Source organism: Procambarus clarkii, chromosome 55, assembly GCF_040958095.1.
Source record: "Procambarus clarkii isolate CNS0578487 chromosome 55, FALCON_Pclarkii_2.0, whole genome shotgun sequence".
Lineage (NCBI taxonomy): Eukaryota > Metazoa > Arthropoda > Malacostraca > Decapoda > Cambaridae > Procambarus > Procambarus clarkii.
Window position 1 is genome coordinate 22469725 of NC_091204.1, and position 19625 is coordinate 22489349.

The 19625-nt window shown below is 40.3% G+C and overlaps 1 protein-coding gene across 2 annotated transcripts in view; it reads right to left on the bottom strand.

The window, feature by feature from the left end:
• The window catches only part of LOC123756277 (methyltransferase-like protein 27), a 262560-nt gene that overhangs the window by 15882 nt on the left and 227053 nt on the right, over positions 1-19625 (bottom strand). For both annotated transcript variants that reach the window (XM_069305544.1, XM_069305546.1), the window contains exon 7: positions 15522-15634. In XM_069305544.1, coding sequence (XP_069161645.1) covers positions 15522-15634 — 113 coding nt within the window. The remainder of the gene's footprint in view (positions 1-15521; positions 15635-19625) is intronic.

The window sequence follows — 19625 nt, forward strand, 5'->3', positions numbered from 1 at the left end:
CTATGATGTCAAGTTGACGGACTACACCCCCATTCGCTTTCAACCCTATCGGATGAGTCCGGAAAAGAAGGACATTATATGGAAAGAGGTGGACTTCCTGCTCCAGCACGGCCTCATCCGGCCGAGCCAGGGCTCTTAGTGCTCGCCCTGTCTTTTGGTCCCCAAACCAGACGGCTCCTGGCGATTATGCACCGACTATCGGCAGCTCAACAAGGTGATCATTGTGGATGCCTATCCGCTGCCCCTCCTCGAAGACTGCATCGACGAGATCGGAAACGCCCCGTACATCTCGAAATTCGACCTCTCAAGGGGTTATTATCAGATCCCGCTCACCGAACGTGCCAAGCAACAAACTGCGTTCGTAATACCCGATGGTGTCTTCGAGTATCAAGTGATACCGTTCTGCTTGCGTAATGCCCCTGCCACGTTCTAGAGGCTAATGAACTCTCTGCTCGCTAATGTGCCAAATTGTCGGGCGTATTTAGATGACATTGTGCTCTTTGATAGAAATTGGGCTGACCACATAGCTAGGTTATGCCAGTTGTTCACAGTTCTGAAAAGTGCAAATTTAACTCTAAATAAAAAAAAGTGTCATTTTGGCCAAGGCGTAGTGATGTACCTCGGTTACGAAGTGGGCCAAGGAAAAGTGTTACCTCGGCAAGATAAAATCAGTGCCATTCTGGAGTATCCAGTGCTCCAGTCTAAAAAGGACGTTCAAAGCTTTATCGGTATGTGTGCGTACTACTGACGCTTTTGTCAGAACTTTTCCAGTGTCGCCATGCCTCTCACAGACTTGTTGCGGAAGGCCTTTAAATTTAAGTGGTCAACAGACTGTGCCAATGCGTTTAAATTTTGAAATTGATCCTTGCTTCTGCCTCAGTGCTCGCTAGTCTAAGGTTCGACCGACCGTTTAAAACTCACGTTGACGCGCCTGACTCGGATGCTGGTGCAAACTGGGGATGATCAAGTGGACCACCCAGTATACTATTACTCAGTGAAATTTGACAAGGCGCAACGCAATTATTCAGTGGTAGAAAAAGAAGCGTTGGCGCTAGTGTTAACATGTAAAAAATTTGAAGTATATCTAACAACTAATATAGTGGAAGTGTACACGGACCATAACCCACTGGGGTTTATACACCATATGAAGGCAAAAATAAAAACGCATCCTCAGGTGGGCATTGTACCTACAGCACTTCAATCTTTCCTTCACCCACCTACCGGGCCGGCTCAACGTGATAGCCGATGCGCTGTCCCGGTTACCTGAATAACATTCAGCTGAGCCACAGGAAGCCATATACCAACTGCCATGTTTTAGTTAATTTTTTTTTTAGGTTCTCCTGTGATTTTAAATATTCATTGTCAAATTTATTTACTTCCCCATTTTTTTTTGTATGTGCTTTTTCTTTCAGAAAATTTATTTTTGTGTTCTTTTTCTTTCAGAGAATTCCTTTGTTCTTTTTCTTGCAGAGAAATTTTTGTTTTTGGTTGATTTTCTTTAATTACATAGATTTTCCTTTTTTATTCTCTGTATGCTCTTACAAAAAAAATATGACTTCTATTCTAGTAGCTACATTTTTTTTTCTTTGAAGGGGGAGGAGTGTTACGACCCTGGGTTCCTTAGTTGGAAACCAGAGGTCAAATTGAGCTCTAAATAATTACTTTACATTATTTGATAGGAGTGCTGATGCGCTTTTGCTCCAATCTTCCTTGCCAGACATAAGACGAATCTTGTTTCTCACAGAGCATTCAGACTCTGAGCTAGTTGTTGATTATTAAATAGTGAATTAGTTATCAGCTATTCTTAGAACTAGTAAAGTAATAAGTAACGAAAACCAGTGAAGATTTGTATTGTTTGCAGCTGAATGATCAGTTAGGTTATCGTCCTGGCAACAACAACAACAACTTGGGAGCTCGGAGACCGGACGCTCTGGCGTGCGCTCTTCTCTGGGTTGGCTGGCTTGTGGCAACATCTTCCTTGTGTGGCTCTGTCTCCATTCTCCTCCTCATTCTCCCCTTCCCTTACCTTAGTCTACCGTTTATCGCTAAGTTAAATATAACCCTGTGTAACCGTGCTACTAGCTAGGCGCGTGTATTAATTATTAAGTAGTGTGTAGTATAAGCCAGTGTTTTGGGCCTCACTAAGTGTTTGAGTTGTGACTAGGGTACCACGTGGGGCTTAACTACCCCAAGCTGCTTCAAGCCTTCGAGTTCTTTTCAAGTAGACTTTACCCTAGCTTGTCCTAATTGTAAAACCTTGTATCCTGCCTATGTGGACCAAGGCTTTAACGTAAGATAGTGTGGTAAAGTAGTTATTGTTATTATAGTAATATATATGGGGGTTGTTTGAGGGTTTAAATTAATAGATAAGTTAGTTTTTGAAGTGTATCCATTACTCCTGTTGTAGTGGTGCAGATGATTGTATCCTTGACAACAGATCTGTTTCTAAAACCTTGAAGCATAAACAGGAACTTATGTTCCTTGGGGGGCCAGGCGTATCTACCCCACTGTTCTTGATACATCTTGATTCTTGCTGTTTGCCCTTCTCATTAATACTCCATACCCCATAACAAGTAAGCAAATTCTTAACACTCTCCCTGTTCTATGCTCCCCCTCTCTCCTGCTCTCCCTCTCTCATGCTCTCCCTCTCTCATGCTCTCCCTCTCTCATGCTCTCCCTCTCTCATGCTCTCACTCTCTCATGCTCTCCCTCTCTCTCATGCTCTCCCTCTCTCATGCTCTCCCTCTCTCATAATCTCCCTCTCTCATGCTCCACCTCTCTCATGCTCTCCCTCTCTCATGTTCTCACTCTCTCATGCTCCCCCTCTCTTATGTTCTCCCTCTTTCATGCTCCTTCTCTCTCATGCTCCCCCTCTCTCATGCTCTGCCTCCCTCATGCTTTCCCTCTGTCATGGTCCCCCTCCCTAATGCTCCCTTTTTCTCATGCTTCCCCTCTCCTATGCTCCCACTCTCTCGTTCACTCCGTCCCTCATGGTCCTCCTCTCTCATGCTCTCCCTAACTCATGTTCTCCCTCTCTCATGCTCCCCATTTCTCATGCTTTCCATCCCTCATGCTGTTATAATCAAATTATATGGCGGTTGAAACATAACCAATCACAGGCGAGTAGGCCTCTGACGTCATGCCAGACAGAGGAGCACCAGCCGTGCTTGCAGCAGACTCAGTATTCTCACAGACTAAGAGTAGGTTTGGACCTCGGCTGGCCAGTTATACACCTTGCTGTCTTAGTCATTAAAACTATAGAAGTGCCTACTATGTATAACATTCAACCCAACAAGGCAACGAATACTGGTAGCAGCAGTGGGATCCAGAATTATTTTTCTGGAAACGAAAATTCAAGTACCCACATCGCTACATGTTCCAGTCGCCACCGCCGCCATCCTGCCACCCACTCATCAAATATTGTGCCAGACCGGGGTCCCGCCATCAACCACTACTCCAGGCCAACGTCTCTGAAGTAGGGGTCAATATTTTCCTGTGAGAACGCTAATTCATCAGTGAGGAGAAAGGAAGATTCCCGCGCCAGCCATTTTTGAATCTCGCGTCACGTGGGAACCTGCACCAACCACCACCCCCGCCACTCAAGCCGACCACATCAAGCTTTGTGAGTGTTCTAGCTACTGAAATCGTGGTCAATCATCGTCGCAAGTATCAACTGATCATTGTGTGTGTTCTACTGTTATTTAAGAGGAATTGATGGACTGCAAATGTCTGAATAGTGTCGCAACCAGCTTACACACACATCGCCTCCTCTCACCATCGCCACAGCCTCCTGCTACACCACTCTGCTGTGAACTCCTGCCTAGCAAATCGTGCTTCCTCCACCGCCATCGACGCAATATCGTTGTCTCAGAGTTTATCTTTGCGCTCCCAACATCATTCTAGTGTGGGGTCCCCATGCTTCGCGCCACTGCCGCTAGGAGCGCTGCCGTCGGACCAGATTGTAAACAAACCGTGCATGTGCCTCTTCACACGCCTTGTCGCTGTTTTTGTGTTGGCCACTGTTATATTGCAAATCCTGCAGCCCGGAGTTAAGTAATTAAGAGCTAAGATATCGTGTGCTATGTTTTAAAGAGGTTTAACGTAAATATATCCACAATATCTTATGAATTAACCATTCAATAACTTGTTAAATATTGGAGCTGGTTCAGTACTCCACTCCCACAGTTTCCCTTAGTGATTTCAACATTCATGCTTTTCACAGTAATTTCATTGTGCATTAATTGTGTTGATAGTGTTATTAGCAAATTCAAAGTCAAGAGACATAAGAAATTCTTGTTTTAGTAGCAGTTAAGGATTTGTACAATATAATTCTTTTTAATTCCTCCAGGCCTAAAATTGAAATTTATTCCTTCAACATTTTAAATTATAATTTTTACCATAGTAGTTATATACATATATGTGTCCAGTTTATGTGCTACATCCATATTTCTTGCATTGCCACTTGTTGTGTTGAATCATTTTAATGAAATTTTGCAATTGCACTTTCCAGTTTTTTACTCTAAATTGCTGTGCTTAGCCTGGTTTAATTAATTTACATGCTTCTAATTGCAGCCATTTTCATGAAAGATTGTTAATTTAATTCACAATTTTGCTTGTTCTTAATTATTTGGTGCCTAGCCCAATTTAATAATTTTATTTCTGCCATTTTTTTCTTTAGCCAAGTTGATATTTTTTTGAGTGTTTATTTTTGTGTATACCATTTCTGATGCGTAGTGCACTTAATTATAATCTGCATTCAAACATTACTTCCACGGCTATGACATTGCCTACCACTGTTGAAACCCCTTCAGACTCAACGGGAACAGTTGCTCGTCCCAATGTCCAGAGGTCAGCTCAGGAAATGGCTATTCCTCTTTATGCTGGTGAATCCCGCTTATTAGAGTCATGGTTTAGTAAGGTTGAAGCGAAAACAGTTGCACGTTTTTCTAAGCCTACTGATGCCAAATACTTGGCAATTGCACGGTCAGCTGTGGACACAACCAAAGGTGATGCACGTTTTGTTGTTGATGAGAAAGCCATTGTTAGCCTCCAGTCTTGGTCGGAATTTAAGGATTTCTTTCGCCTTCGCTTTGTTAACAAAGGAGACCTCGACTCGTATAGGTTAGTCAAAAAAATTGCAAATGCCACCATGCAGCCTGGTGAATCGTTTAATGCGTTTACTAGCCGTCTCGATCAGTATCTGTATGCCTTAGTGTCTGCTATGATTAGTTCGTCTTGGGTAGATAATGACAATAATCTGTCCCCTGAGGCTATGGCCAAAATGCTAGCATTTGGGACTTTAATGCATTTGGCCCCAGAGCATACTAAACCGATCATCGAACAACAAAATTTTGGAGTTAAACATTAAATTGGTGAAGTGTTTGAGGCTATTAACAATGCCGCCGATAAACTAGCTCCCCGAAGTGCTCAACTGTTGCCACCCCCTGATACTGTAAATGTAGTAACAAGCTCTCAGCATCCTCCCATAAACTCTCAAAACTCTTGGTCGCAGTACCGTACCCATGGTCGTAGCCCCCAGTCAAATTCGCCTCCTCATAAGTTGCCGAGACGCCATAGTCCACAACCATCCACTCCCTCATGTTGGTATTGTGGTAAGGGTAACCACCTCGCAAGGGACTGTTGGTCCGCCCCTAGATCATCACCCTGTAGACAATTCTCTCGGTCCCCTCGTTAATCTAATCATTCTAGGCTACCATATTGCAAGTACCATAAACAAGTTGGTCACCACACTGCGGATTGTAGAGCTAGGCAAAGGACATCCCCACCTCGTAATTCCCACGGTCAGTCTTGGCGAGGCGCACAGCGTCCAAGACATTATCAGAACTCGCGTTATTACAACTCCCGGCCCAGCTATAATGCAACTTCGAATTATAATACTCGGTCACAGAATGCCGGAGTTCAGAATGTTCACTCCATGTCGTCGGGAAACCCCCAAAGCCATCCACTAACCAATTCAAGCTAGCCAGTCCTAGTGCCCTCCCTGTGTATTCAGTAGCTACCCAAAATAGATTTGGACACTTGACAGGGGAGGACACTGACTCTAGACCAGTTGTAGATGTTGATGGAACCACAGGGAATTTGACCCAGACAACACGCAGATATCCCAGACAACATAAGTCACAAGTAGTAACTTGTCCAGTTTCAAGTGATGGTCCCCTTGTCTCAGCCATTGTCCATGGTAGAGTTTTAAAAGTTTTTCTTGACTCGGGTGCAAAAGTTAATATTATCAAGCCTTCAGCTCTTAGAGACATTGCAGGTAAGCACCCTACTACTTTAAAACAGTCACCCATAACTTTTCTAAGTGGTATTTCATGGAATAAAGTAAAAGTTCATGGTGAAATTGACCTCCCACTCAAGTTAGATGATGTCACATTGTCTATAACATGTTTAGTTGTTGACGTTATTCATTTTCCTGGAGACATTCTCTTAGGTCTGTACACCATGATTGATGAAAATATTGCATTGTTTCCCCATCGTTAGAACATTAGTATCAAAGACCACGTCATACCCTTGTGTAGCATGTATCGACAGGGCCATGATTTCAACCTTCAATCACACTACGTTAATTTTATTGACACCCACCTTGCTAGTGTAAGTTTGTCAGATCCTTGTCATGGTAGCATACCCGAGAAAACAGGTACTCGAATGAAGCATCGTAGTTGTGCAGTTGTTAAGGAGAGTGAGTATCGGGACTTTCTGGAAGGGGACGCCCTAACGAATTCTCGTTGTCTCGCTCGCCTGGCAGCTTCCATCTCTGAAGTTAGTGGTTCCACGGCTGCTGACACTGTGCTGCACTCTCATTCTCTCACCAGAATAAGAGTTAAGGTTCAGGGAGTGCCTGAGTTGTCGGATGTGATTGCGGAAAGTGAAACATGTAAAGTGAATGGTACGTTTGTTGAACCCTCCTGGCACACAGTGCAGGATGGTACTGTTACATTGTATATTGCAAACACTAGTAATGCCGACATCCATCTCCAGTCTGTCACCCATGTTGTAGATTTTGCCCATTACTCGTTACTGGTGCGAGTTGTGGATGATGTCTCCATGGATCATACTGTTTGTACTCTCACACCAGGAGAACAGGGATCTCAGCCAGAGGTGCAAGTGCTACACCTCAGTCCTACTGATTTTCCTGACTCTGTGGCTCAGCTTTTGGAAATTTTGAACAGGAATAGAGCCGTTGTTGCTCTACCAGGAGAAAAGTTAGGTCTCACTCCTCTTATTACACATAAAATTCCCCTTGAGCAAGGAACTACGCCTATTTATGTACCAGCTTACCGTCTTCCCCATTCTCAGAGAGCAGAAGCCGATAAACTCATAGAGGAAATGTTACAGAGTGATGTAATTGAATCGAGTAATTCACCATGGAACGCTCCATTGATTCTTGTACCAAAGCGAGATGGGGCTTGGAGACCTCTAATCGATTATCGGAAGCTTAACAGAGTAACGATACCTGATCGTTTCCCACTTCCAGTTCTAAATGATTTGTTGCAAAGTATTGGTCTAAATAAAGCATTCTCAACGTTAGAGTTGATGCAGGGATTCTGGCAAATCCCCCTTGATGAGGGGAGTAAACAGTTGACAGCCTTTAGTACTCCCAATGGTCATTTTCATTTCAAAAGAATGCCATTTGGTTCGCGGAGTAGTCCAATAACCTTTTCACGGCTCATGACAAATCTATTTCGTAGATTGATAGGAAGTACTCTTCTAGTTTACCTTGATGATCTCATAATCATGTCGCAAGATGTTCAGACTCATTTCCAGAACCTTGAGAAAGTACTTGCAAAGCTCGCTGAAGCTAATTTAAAAATAAAGCTTGCAAAATGTTCATTTTTAAAGGAGAAGATTAATTTCCTAGGTCATACAGTTACACCGTCAAGTATTACATTGAATGAATAAAAAATTATTGCTGCCTGTGATTTTCCAACGCCTCGTACTGCAGAAGCCGTTAGACAGTTCACAGGTCTTGTAAGATATTATCGTTCATTTATTGCTGGATTATCTATTATAGCCGCTCCACTTTACAAGTTGCAAAGAAAAGATGAACCCTTTGTTTGGGGAGAGGCCCAGGATCAGTCATTCAAAAAACTCAAGGCAGCCTTGATTTCGTCACCTGTCCTTAGGTACCTTGATTTTTCTAAACCTTTTACGTTGGTTACAGATGCTAGTGACATAGGTTTAGGTGCTGCATTACTTCAAACAGAAGGTCACAGAGATCACGCTATAGCTTATGCGAGCTGTACATTATCTAAAGAAGAGAAAAATTATAGCGCAACAGAACGAGAAGCCTTGGCAGTTGTTTGGGCACTTAAACATTTCAGGGATACAATTTATAATTACCCAGTTCATGCTCTTACAGATCACCAACCATTAATTCCCTTGTTCAAAAATAAGAATCCAGTTGGAAAGTTTGCTAGATATTTGCTCACAATTCAAGAATTCAATCCCACATTTGGATATATTTCAGGAAAGCAAAATGTTGTAGCTGATGTATTTTCTCAACATGTAGCTGCAATTCAGTTAAATTACCTGGCATTAGATGCTACAGTAGTCAAGACGGACCAAAGACAAGACCCCATATGGGCACCCGTCATTAAATTTTTGACTAAGCAAGATACTCGCCCGATTCATAAACCGCCAGTACCATTGAAAGAATTAGTGATGTTAGACAATTTACTGTGTAGAGTAGTAAAGCTAGGGACAGCCCCGAGGAAATGTTGTCAATTAGTTGTTCCAGCTGTCTTGGTACCAACTGTGTTAAAAATTATCCATGATGCTCCTGCAAGTGCACATCCAGGAAAGGATCGTACACTCCAACAAGGTCGATTGAAATATTTTTGGCCAAAAATGGCTAAGGAGATTGTTCATTATGTTGACAGATGTTTAACCTGCTTACAGCACAAGGGACATGTTTCAGGACCTAATCCAATTCAGGTTTACCCAGCAACTAAAGCTCCTTGGGAACGAGTATCGATGGATTTATTGACAAATTTTGCAGAAACAGAAAAAAGGAACAAACATTTGCTTGTAATGGTTGATAATTTTTCACGGTATTGCGAACTAGTTCCTATCCCGAACAAAACAGCAGAAACTATAGCCAGTGCATTCCATGACCAAATTATTTGTAGATATAGTATGCCTAAAGTAATCCTTTCAGATAATGGTCCAGAATTCAGTAATAGTATTTTAACTAGCTTGTGTGATTTATATAACATTAAAAAATGTAGTATCATGCCTTACCACCCAGCTAGTAATGGACTAGCCGAACGTACTAACAGGAAAGTGTTAGATGCCTGAGAGTCATGTTGAATTTTGATAACAATTGGGATGATTTTATACCCTTAATTCAGTGTGCCATAAATTCTTCAATTAATGTTTCAACAGGTGACACACCTCACGCTATTCTTTATGGTACAGATAAGATCCTCCCTAATGCATTGATTAACGTACCTCCTACTCCCTTATATAACGTAGATGATTTTGTTCAAGTGAAGCGTAGACAAATGCAACTAGTATTCAAGAAAATATGAGAAAAACTGTCCAAAGTTACAGCCGAGTTCACTCTAGCAAGGAATGCATGAGCTAAACCCAGTAAAATAACTATCGGATCTGTAGTAATGATACTTAACCAACACAGGTTTGGCCCTATGTACAAGTTAACTAAGAAATTTTTGGGTCCATATAAGGTAACCGAGCTTATCAAAGGTAACAAGTACAGACTTAAGAACTTGGTAACAGGAGAGTATATAAATGAACATTTAGACCACATGAAGTTAGCTAAAATGACTGTTGACGAGACTGATGAGGAAGATGACAATGAACTTACCCAGACAGATTCTCCTATCGGGACATCACCTTCTGTGGTTGACAGATCACTTGATGTTCAGCAACCCCATACTAGCACTTATAATCTTAGATCTAGACCTCTCGTTTCAACCGTGCACTCACCACATGTCCATTGTCTAGATGTTAAAGAGGTTATCTCTCAAGATGATAGTTTGTCACATGCAGTTTCATCTGTTCCTGACGTTCAGTCAGAGCCAGAGTTGTATAGTGCTTTGGATGAGCTAGGTGTAGATATCCACAGAATTTATAATTGAGTGCACTCTGCAGTTATTCTGTTTTGTTTTACAAAATTCATTTGCAGTATTTCCACCACATGTGTCTTATTATTACCATTATATATATATATTATAATGAAGTTTTTCTCAACTTTATTTTGTGTTATAAATTTGATGCCATTGTTAAGTCTACTGCCATTTGTATTTTTACAGTGCTTGTCATAAGAGTTCATTAATGCTCTAGCAACCACATTGAGGCCAGTGAATCCTGACTGCTATCACTCAGATGTTAGTCTTCTTGATCCAGGTCTTGTATATAGCTTGTAAATATATTAAATATATTATATTTATATGTACATTAAATATATTATACATTGGTCTTGTAAATATATTGTACAATAACAACAACAAAAAATCCTCATTATCTACTCTTTAAATTCATTTGTGGTTGTTAGGTCAGAACTTTGTTCCATTAATGTAATAATTGTTTAATTTTGTATTGTTACAAGCACATGCTATTAACACATGTTAAAAATTATGTTTAGGCAATACCTTGAGTTGTATTGTTCATATCTGATAAGTAGACATACACATATTCTTAATACTCTGGTTTAATTAAAGCATTGTTACCATGATTTTCACCTGTTATGTTAAATTTTTTTTTTTTTGGTGCATATGCCGAGGTGTTAGTATTATGCACACCTGATCTTCTTTTTAATGTTAATTACGCAAATTTTACATGTAAGCCATTATTGAATGCCACCGAGGTCCTTTCAGTTTCATTGTAACTATATAGCTAGCCAGAGCTTGTCGACAAGGGACGTCGACTTAGTAGCAAGTCCGAGCGGTGTTATACTCAAATTATATGGCGGTTGAGACATAACCAATCACAGGCGAGTAGGCCTCTGACGTCATGCCAGACAGAGGAGCACCAGCCGTGCTTGCAGCAGGCTCAGTATTCTCACAGACTCAGAATAGGTTTGGACCTCAGCTGGCCAGTTATACACCTTGCTGTCTTAGTCAATAAAACTATAGAAGTGCCTACTATGTATAACATTCAACCCAACAAGGCAACGAATACTGCTCCCCCTCTCTCCTGCTCCCCCTCTCTCCTGCTCTCCCTCTTCCATGCTCCCCCCCTCCTGCTCCCCCTTTCTCATGCTCCTCCTCTATCATACTCCCCTTCTCTTCTGCTCCCCCTCTCTCATGCTCCCCCTCTCTCCTGCTCCCCCTCTCTCCTGCTCTCCCTCTTTCATGTTCCCCCTCTCTCATGCTGCCCCTCTCTCCTGCTCTCCCTCTTTCATGCTCCCCCTCTCCCATGCTCCCCCCTCTCTCCTGCTCCCCATTTCTCATGCTCCTCCTCTATCATACTCCCCCTTCTCTTCTGCTCCCCCTCTCTCATGCTCCCCCTCTCTCATGCTCACCCTCTCTTATGTTCTCCCTCTTTCATGCTCCCAATCTCTCATGCTTCCCCTCTCTCTCATGCTCACCCTCTCTCATGCTCCCCCTCTCTCCTGTTCCCCCTCTCTCCTGCTCTCCCTCTCTCATGCTCCCCCTTATATATATATACATTTTTTTTTTTTATATATACAAGAGTTGTTACATTCTTGTACAGCCACTAGTACGCGTAGCGTTTCGGGCAAGTCCTTAATCCTACGGTCCCTGGAATACGATCCCCTGCCGCGAAGAATCGTTTTTTCATCCAAGTACACATTTTACTGTTGCGTTAAACAGAGGCTACAGTTAAGGAATTGCGCTCAGTAAATCCTCCCCGGCCAGGATACGAACCCATGACATAGCGCTCGCGGAACGCCAGGCGAGTGTCTTACCACTACACCACGGAGACTGCAAATACAGTCATATATATATACATATATATATATATATATATATATATATATATATATATATATATATATATGTCGTACCTAGTAGCCAGAACGCACTTCTCAGCCTACTATGCAAGGCCCAATTGGCCTAATAAGCCAAGTTTTCATGAATTAATTGTTTTTCGACTACCTAACCTACCTAACCTAACCTAACCTTTTTGGCCACCTAACCTAACCTAACCTATAAAGATAGGTTAGGTTAGGTAGGGTTGGTTAGGTTCGGTCATATATCTACGTTAATTTTAACTCCAATAAAAAAAATTGACCTTATACATAATGAAATGGGTAGCTTTATCATTTCAATAGAAAAAAATTAAAGAAAATATATTAATTCAGGAAAACTTGGCTTATTAGGCAAATCGAGCCTTGCATAGTAGGCCGACAAGTTCATTCTGGCTACTAGGTACGACATATATATATATATATCTATATATATATATGTCGTACCTAGTAGCCAGAACTCACTTCTCAGCCTACTATTCAAGGCCCGATTTGCCTAATAAGCCAAGTTTTCCTGAATTAATATATTTTCTCAAATTTTTTTCTTATGAAATGATAAAGCAACCCATTTCATCATGTATGAGGTCAATTTTATTTTATTGGAGTTAAAATTAACGTAGATATATGAACGAACCTAACCAACCCTACCTAACCTAACCTATCTTTATAGGTTAAGTTAGGTTAGGTAGCAGAAAAAGTTAGGTTAGGTTAGGTTAGGTAGGTTAGGTAGTCGAAAAATCATTAATTCATGAAAACTTGGCTTATTAGGCAAATCGGGCCTTGCATAGTAGGCTGATAAGTGCGTTCTGGCTACTAGGTACGACATATATATATATATATATATATATATATATATATATATGTCGTACCTAGTAGCCAGAACGCACTTCTCAGCCAACTATGCATGGCCCAATTTGCCTAATAAGCCAAGTTTTCATGAATTAATGTTTTTTCGACTACCTAACCTACCTAACCTAACCTAACCTAACTTATTCTGCTACCTAACCTAACCTAACCGATAGAGATAGGTTAGGTTAGGTTAGGTAGGGTTGGTTAGGTTCGGTCATATATCTACGTTAATTTTAACTCCAATAAAAAAAATTTACCTCATACATAATGAAATGGGTAGCTTTATCATTTCATAAGAAAAAAATTAGAAAAAATATATTAATTCAGGAAAACTTGGCTTATTAGGCAAATCGGGCCTTGCATAGTAGGCTGAGAAGTGCGTTCTGGCTATTAGGTACGACATATATATATATATATATATATATATATATATATATATATATATATATATATATATATATATATATATATATATATATATATATATATATATATGTCGTACCTAGTAGCCAGAACGCACTTCTCAGCCTACTATGCAAGGCCCAATTTGCCTAATACGCCAAGTTTTCATGAATAAATGTTTTTTCGACTACCTAACCTAACTTTTTTCGGCTACCTAACCTAACCTAACCTATAAAGATAGGTTAGGTTAGGTAGGGTTGGTTAGGTTTGGTCATATATCTACATTAATTTTAACTCCAATAAAAAAAAATTGACCTCATACATAATGAAATGGATAACTTTATCATTTCATAAGGAAAAAAAATTGAGAAAATATATTAATTCAGGAAAACTTGGCTTATAAGGCTAATCGGGCATTGCATAGTAGGCTGAGAAGTGCGTTCTGGCTATTAGGTACGACATATATATATATATATATATATATATATATATATATATATATATATATATATATATATATATATATATATATATATATATATATATATATATATGTCGTACCTAGTAGCCAGAACGCACTTATCAGCCTACTATGCAAGGCCCGATTTGCCTAATAAGCCAAGTTTTCATGAATTAATGATTTTTCGACTACCTAACCTACCTAACCTAACTTTTTCTGCTACCTAACCTAACTTAACCTATAAAGATAGGTTAGGTTAGGTAGGGTTGGTTAGGTTCGTTCATATATCTACGTTAATTTTAACTCCAATAAAATAAAATTGACCTCATACATGATGAAATGGGTAGCTTTATCATTTCATAAGAAAAAAAAATAGAGAAAATATATTAATTCAGGAAAACTTGGCTTATTAGGCAAATCGGGCCTTGCATAGTAGGCTGACAAGTGCGTTCTGGCTACTAGGTACGACATATATATATATATATATATGTCGTACCTAATAGCCAGAACGCACTTCTCAGCCTACTATTCAAGGCCCGATTTGCCTAATAAGCCAAGTTTTCATGAATTAATGTTTTTTCGTCTACCTAACCTACCTAACCTAACCTAACCTAGCTTTTTTTGGCTACCTAACCTAACCTTACCGATACATATAGGTTAGGTTAGGTTAGGTAGGGTTGGTTAGGTTCGGTCATATATCTACGTTAATTTTAACTCCAATAAAAAAAAATTGACCTCATACATAGAGAAAAGGGTTGCTTTATCATTTCATAAGAAAAAAAATATAGTAAATATATTAATTCAGGAAAACTTGGCTTATTAGGCAAATCGGGCCTTGAATAGTAGGCTGAGAAGTGAGTTCTGGCTACTAGGTACGACATATATATATATATATATATATATATATATATATATATATATATGTCGTACCTAGTAGCCAGAACGCACTTCTCAGCCTACTATGCATGGCCCGATTTGCCTAATAAGCCAAGTTTTCTTGAAGTAATATATTTTCTCTAATTTTTTTCTTAGGAAATGATAAAGCTACCCATTTCATTCTATATGAGGTCAATTTTTTTTTATTGGAGTTAAAATTAACGTAGATATATGACCGAACCTAACCAACCCTACCTAACCTAACCTAACCTATCTTTATAGGTTAGGTTAAGTTAGGTAGCCGAAAAAGTTAGGTTAGGTAAGGTTAGGTAGGTTAGGTAGTCGAAAAACAAATAATTCATGAAAACTTGGCTTATTAGGCAAATCGGGCCTTGTATAGTAGGCTGAGAAGTGCGTTCTGGCTACTAGGTACGACATATATATATATATATATATATATATATATATATATATATATATATATACATATATATATATATGTCATACCTAGTAGCCAGAACGCACTTCTCGGCCTACTATGCAAGGCGGTGGTAGGAGAAGAAAATATCAAAGTGTTCAGTGAGGATCCACAAGGTCTTTTCTGAGTACTCTTTTTTTTCTTCTCCGAGGCTATGGGTCCCTACACTTGCACCAGAGCACCCCTTGCACCCCTTCTAGGCATATATATATATATATATATATATATATATATATATATATATATATATATATATATATATATATATATATATATATATATATATATATGCAGTATAATAAAATGTATTTCGCTTGTTTACTTCTTGCCATCTTTTAAGAATGGTACATTTTGCTCCTAATAAGAACACAAGGTTTGAGGATATCCCTGTCTCGAGTAGCCATGGCGCATCCGACCCCTAGATCGTCGTTGCTCTCACTCAACAACAATAACAACAGAAACAACAATGCTTAAAGAAATATTACCTTGTGCCACAACCCCTGTTGTTCCAGGCACTCCATGTGTGGCTCCAGCTTGTCCTTGTAAGCCTCGACTGTCGTCAGGTACTTCACAGCCGTCACAATTACCACCAGACCACCTGCGGGACAGGAAGAGTATTAGTACCTGAAAAAGGTGCTGCCTTTCATCACTCAATGATGGCAGGCGCTTCACACTAGGCATGCCCGCCACCACTCGTGAGTGTGGAAGGTGCTGTCCACCACCATTGTCATTTGGGTGGTTGTCTAGCCCGTTCTTGCGGGCGTTTTCAACGTTAAGAAACTGTCATACTAAAGAGTCATATCCAAACCTACCAGAGGACCCAAAACAGAGGAGACAATATGTCAATTTCGCCATTATATTAGATGACGGTGATTTAGGGAGTGTTTATTCACTACTGGCTTAAGGTGAACGAATGGCAATCTGTCATTTGAACATGTTTTGTAAGTCAGATGTAAATATTGAAATTAAAGTCTACGGACTCAGGGCAGAACACTTCACATCCACATATGTCAATTGACATTCATATGTCAATTTCGCGAGCTGCTTCAATTTTCTCTTACAACAATTTTTGGCCTTAATAGAGTATACATCAACTTGTGACGCTGTGTTAGGAGGACGGGCCACCTAGTCATGTGACGCTGTGTTAGGAGGACGGGTCACCTAGTCATGTGACGCTGTGTTAGGAGGACGGGCCACCTAGTCATGTGACGCTGTGTTAGGGGGACGGGTCACCTAGTCATGTGACGCTGTGTTAGGAGGACGGGTCACCTAGTCATGTGACGCTGTGTTAGGGGGACGGGTCACCTAGTCATGTGACGCTGTGTTACGAGGACGGGTCACCTAGTCATGTGACGCTGTGTTAGGGGGACGGGTCACCTAGTCATGTGACGCTGTGTTAGTGGGACGGGTCACCAAGTCATGTGACGCAGTGTTAGGAGGATGGGTCACCTAGTCATGTGACGCTGTGTTAGGAGGACGGGTCACCTAGTCAAGTGACGCTGTTTTTTTTTCTTTTTTATTATTATCTACCACAGACGTGGCCACACATTTACAATGCTAACCAGCATATATACATTTTCTTCTGTCCTCCATGGACAGGGTTAGAGAAGTGTTAAACATATAGTTCAAGGGTTTATTGAACACTCAACCACAGAAGGTGATTCGGTGCTTTTAAAATGCTAAACTAACTTACATACGTAAATACATAGATACACAGATCTACGTATGCCCTACATAAAGTGTTTGATGTGTCTTTTACATAGTGTCATTAATGTACATTCACAAAGGTGAAATGTAATTCTGATCAGCTTCCGTATATACTTTATACCCATACATATACATACACACACACATATATATACATATATACACACACATGCATTTGTCTCATTTACTCTGACAGGGTGAGATAGCTGATAAAAAAAACTAGTGTGCAATTAAGCACTTAATCACTGAAGGTGATGAAGGTGCTCTTACAAGCTCAGGTTATATAGTTACATCATATATATACATTGTATAATTGATATATTACATGGTCAATCTTGGATACAAGTCCAATATATCATCAAGTGTTCCAGTACTCATATAGTAATTACAGAGTTCAGCATACCTCAGCCCAGGAAGGCGAAAGTCAGTCAGTATGGGACATTCTACAATATAATGTTCAAGAGAGTGCATGTTTTCTCTTTCACAAAGTTGACACGTTGTGTACTCGACATTTGGGTTTTGAGAAAGCTGCCAGATACGTCTATATCCCAGGCGTATTCTAGCCACTATACCATCACATTGCCGGGTTCTTGTTCTATTAGTCCCATATGTGAATGTCTACTCACGATATCTATCATAATATTTAATGCTACAACTTTCAGGTCTGTGAATTTGTTAGGTCGGTGAGATTTTTATTAGATATTTGTTTAAGTATTCTCTTTGTCACTGCTAATGAAACACCCATATCAATTTCTACCACTGGTTTTCTGCAGGCTATCTTAGCAAGCATATCAACAGTGTCATGCCTTGAGATGCCAACATGTGATGGTATCCATAGGAATTTAATCTCAAATCTGTTTTCTTTAGCAGCTAAAACATTCATTCGAATATCACTGACTATTTTCTGGGTGTCACTACTATGTGCGTTCAATGCCAGGAGTGCACTCTGCGAGTCACAGTATATAAGTCCACTGACTTTGTCTTTTAAAAATTCAGTGGCAAGGTATATGCCTGCAAGTTCGGTTTGAGTTGTACTTGCCCAGTCATTGACGAGCTTCATTGCTGTATGTACGAGAGAAGATTGTTCAGATATGTTACATGCACATCCGGTACATCGTCCACCTTCTTCAACAGAGCCGTCGGTCAAGCACTGATACACATCGTTACCCATACTCTGAGTACTTTCAGTGATGCTTTTCAGTGATGACTGTTTTAATAATGTAGTGTGCACACTATCTTTCTTGGGCGCATTTAAAAAATCAACTGATAGATCCCAGTTATCCCATGGAGTAATTGGCTGATTAATCATTAGTTGAGTTGGGTACATATTTAATATTTTGATGGAGTTGGCTACCTTGTGGAACCAATATACATAATCAGATTTCGTTCTTCTTCTATAGACCTCAGGTGAGTGCAGCATATTAGAAAGTTTAGCTTGAAACTTCATGTGTTGTCTAGATCTACTCAATGCCTTCACGCCGAAAACTGTGCTAATAGACAAAATTCTCTCACTTATGGTAGGTAATTTTAACTCTGCTCTCATATTAACTGTTCTCGTGGACTTGGATCCCCAAGGATGAGACGCATAGCTTCATTTTGCAAGGTTTCAAGAGATTTCAGCTCTTTGTCAGTATACAGTGTGATATGTAGAGCATTGTAGTCAATCACAGAGCGTATAAATGATACATAAAATATTCTAGCAAATCTCACGTTAAGTCCATGATTGACACCAACAAGGACCCGCAAGGGCTTTAATCTCTCCCAAAGTCTCCTCTTGAGAGAAGAAAGGTACCCAGGGTCGTTAATGGGGACACCAAGGTATCTGTAAGACTCGCAGTTCTCAAGTGCTCGCCCATCTACATGATAATTGGGTGGTGGAATACCACATGGAATGAGGGCACGAGTTTTCTGTACAGAGATAAGGAGGCCACATTCCTCAGCTCTAGTAGCAAAAGCGTCGAGCAGAACTTGCATTCTAGGCTCGGTGGCAGCCTGTAAACATATATCATCAGCATAACAAATGACAGTGTCTTCATTATTAGTTGAAGATCTTTTAATAAGTTTATGCATCAGAACGTTGAACAACAAGGGACTGAGGACCCCTCCTTGTGGAGTTCCCAGTTCAAAGTGTTTGTTCTCTGTGCTTTTAACACCATTAAACAAAACATATGCTGTTCGATTAGACAAATAGCTCTATATCCATTTCAGTAATTTTCCTTGTATTCCCAGCTCGGCAAGTTGTTCCAGTTTGATTTCTCTGTTTGCTGTATCAAAAGCTGCTGATAGGTCGATGAAGACTGTTTGAGGGGAAACTTCAATATGTGCGAAGTACTCAGCAAAACAGTGTTGTATACTGAGCCCAGGCATAAATCCAAACAGTTGAGGTGACAGGTGCCCCTGTATACGATACATGAGTCGGTTAAGAACAATACGTTCAAGCACTTTGCAAACACACGATGTTAGAGATATGGGTCTAAAATTATCTGAGTGTGGTTTGGGGATGGGAACAATGACACTCTTTGTCCAAGCATCAGGTAATACTCCTTCACGTAAACTCATTCTGTACAACACTAATAGTGGATTACCTGGTACGTGTGAGACTAATCTCAGTAGATTGTAAGTAATACCATCCTCTCCAGGAGCAGTTGATTTTCCCATCTTTAGTGCATGATTTAATTCCCATTCAGTTACATCATTAAGGTCCGACACGTCGATAGCTGTACAGGCAAGATTGATGGTTCGTTGTCTGTTGGGGCGTGTGTCATCAAGTTTGTGCTGTATGTTAATTGGGAGTGAGTCGTAGCTCGATGTTAGTGCCCATTGATCAAGGAGGATGTTTGCTTGTTCTAGTGGGCTGTGGTGCAGCGGTTTGGTTGGGCTGC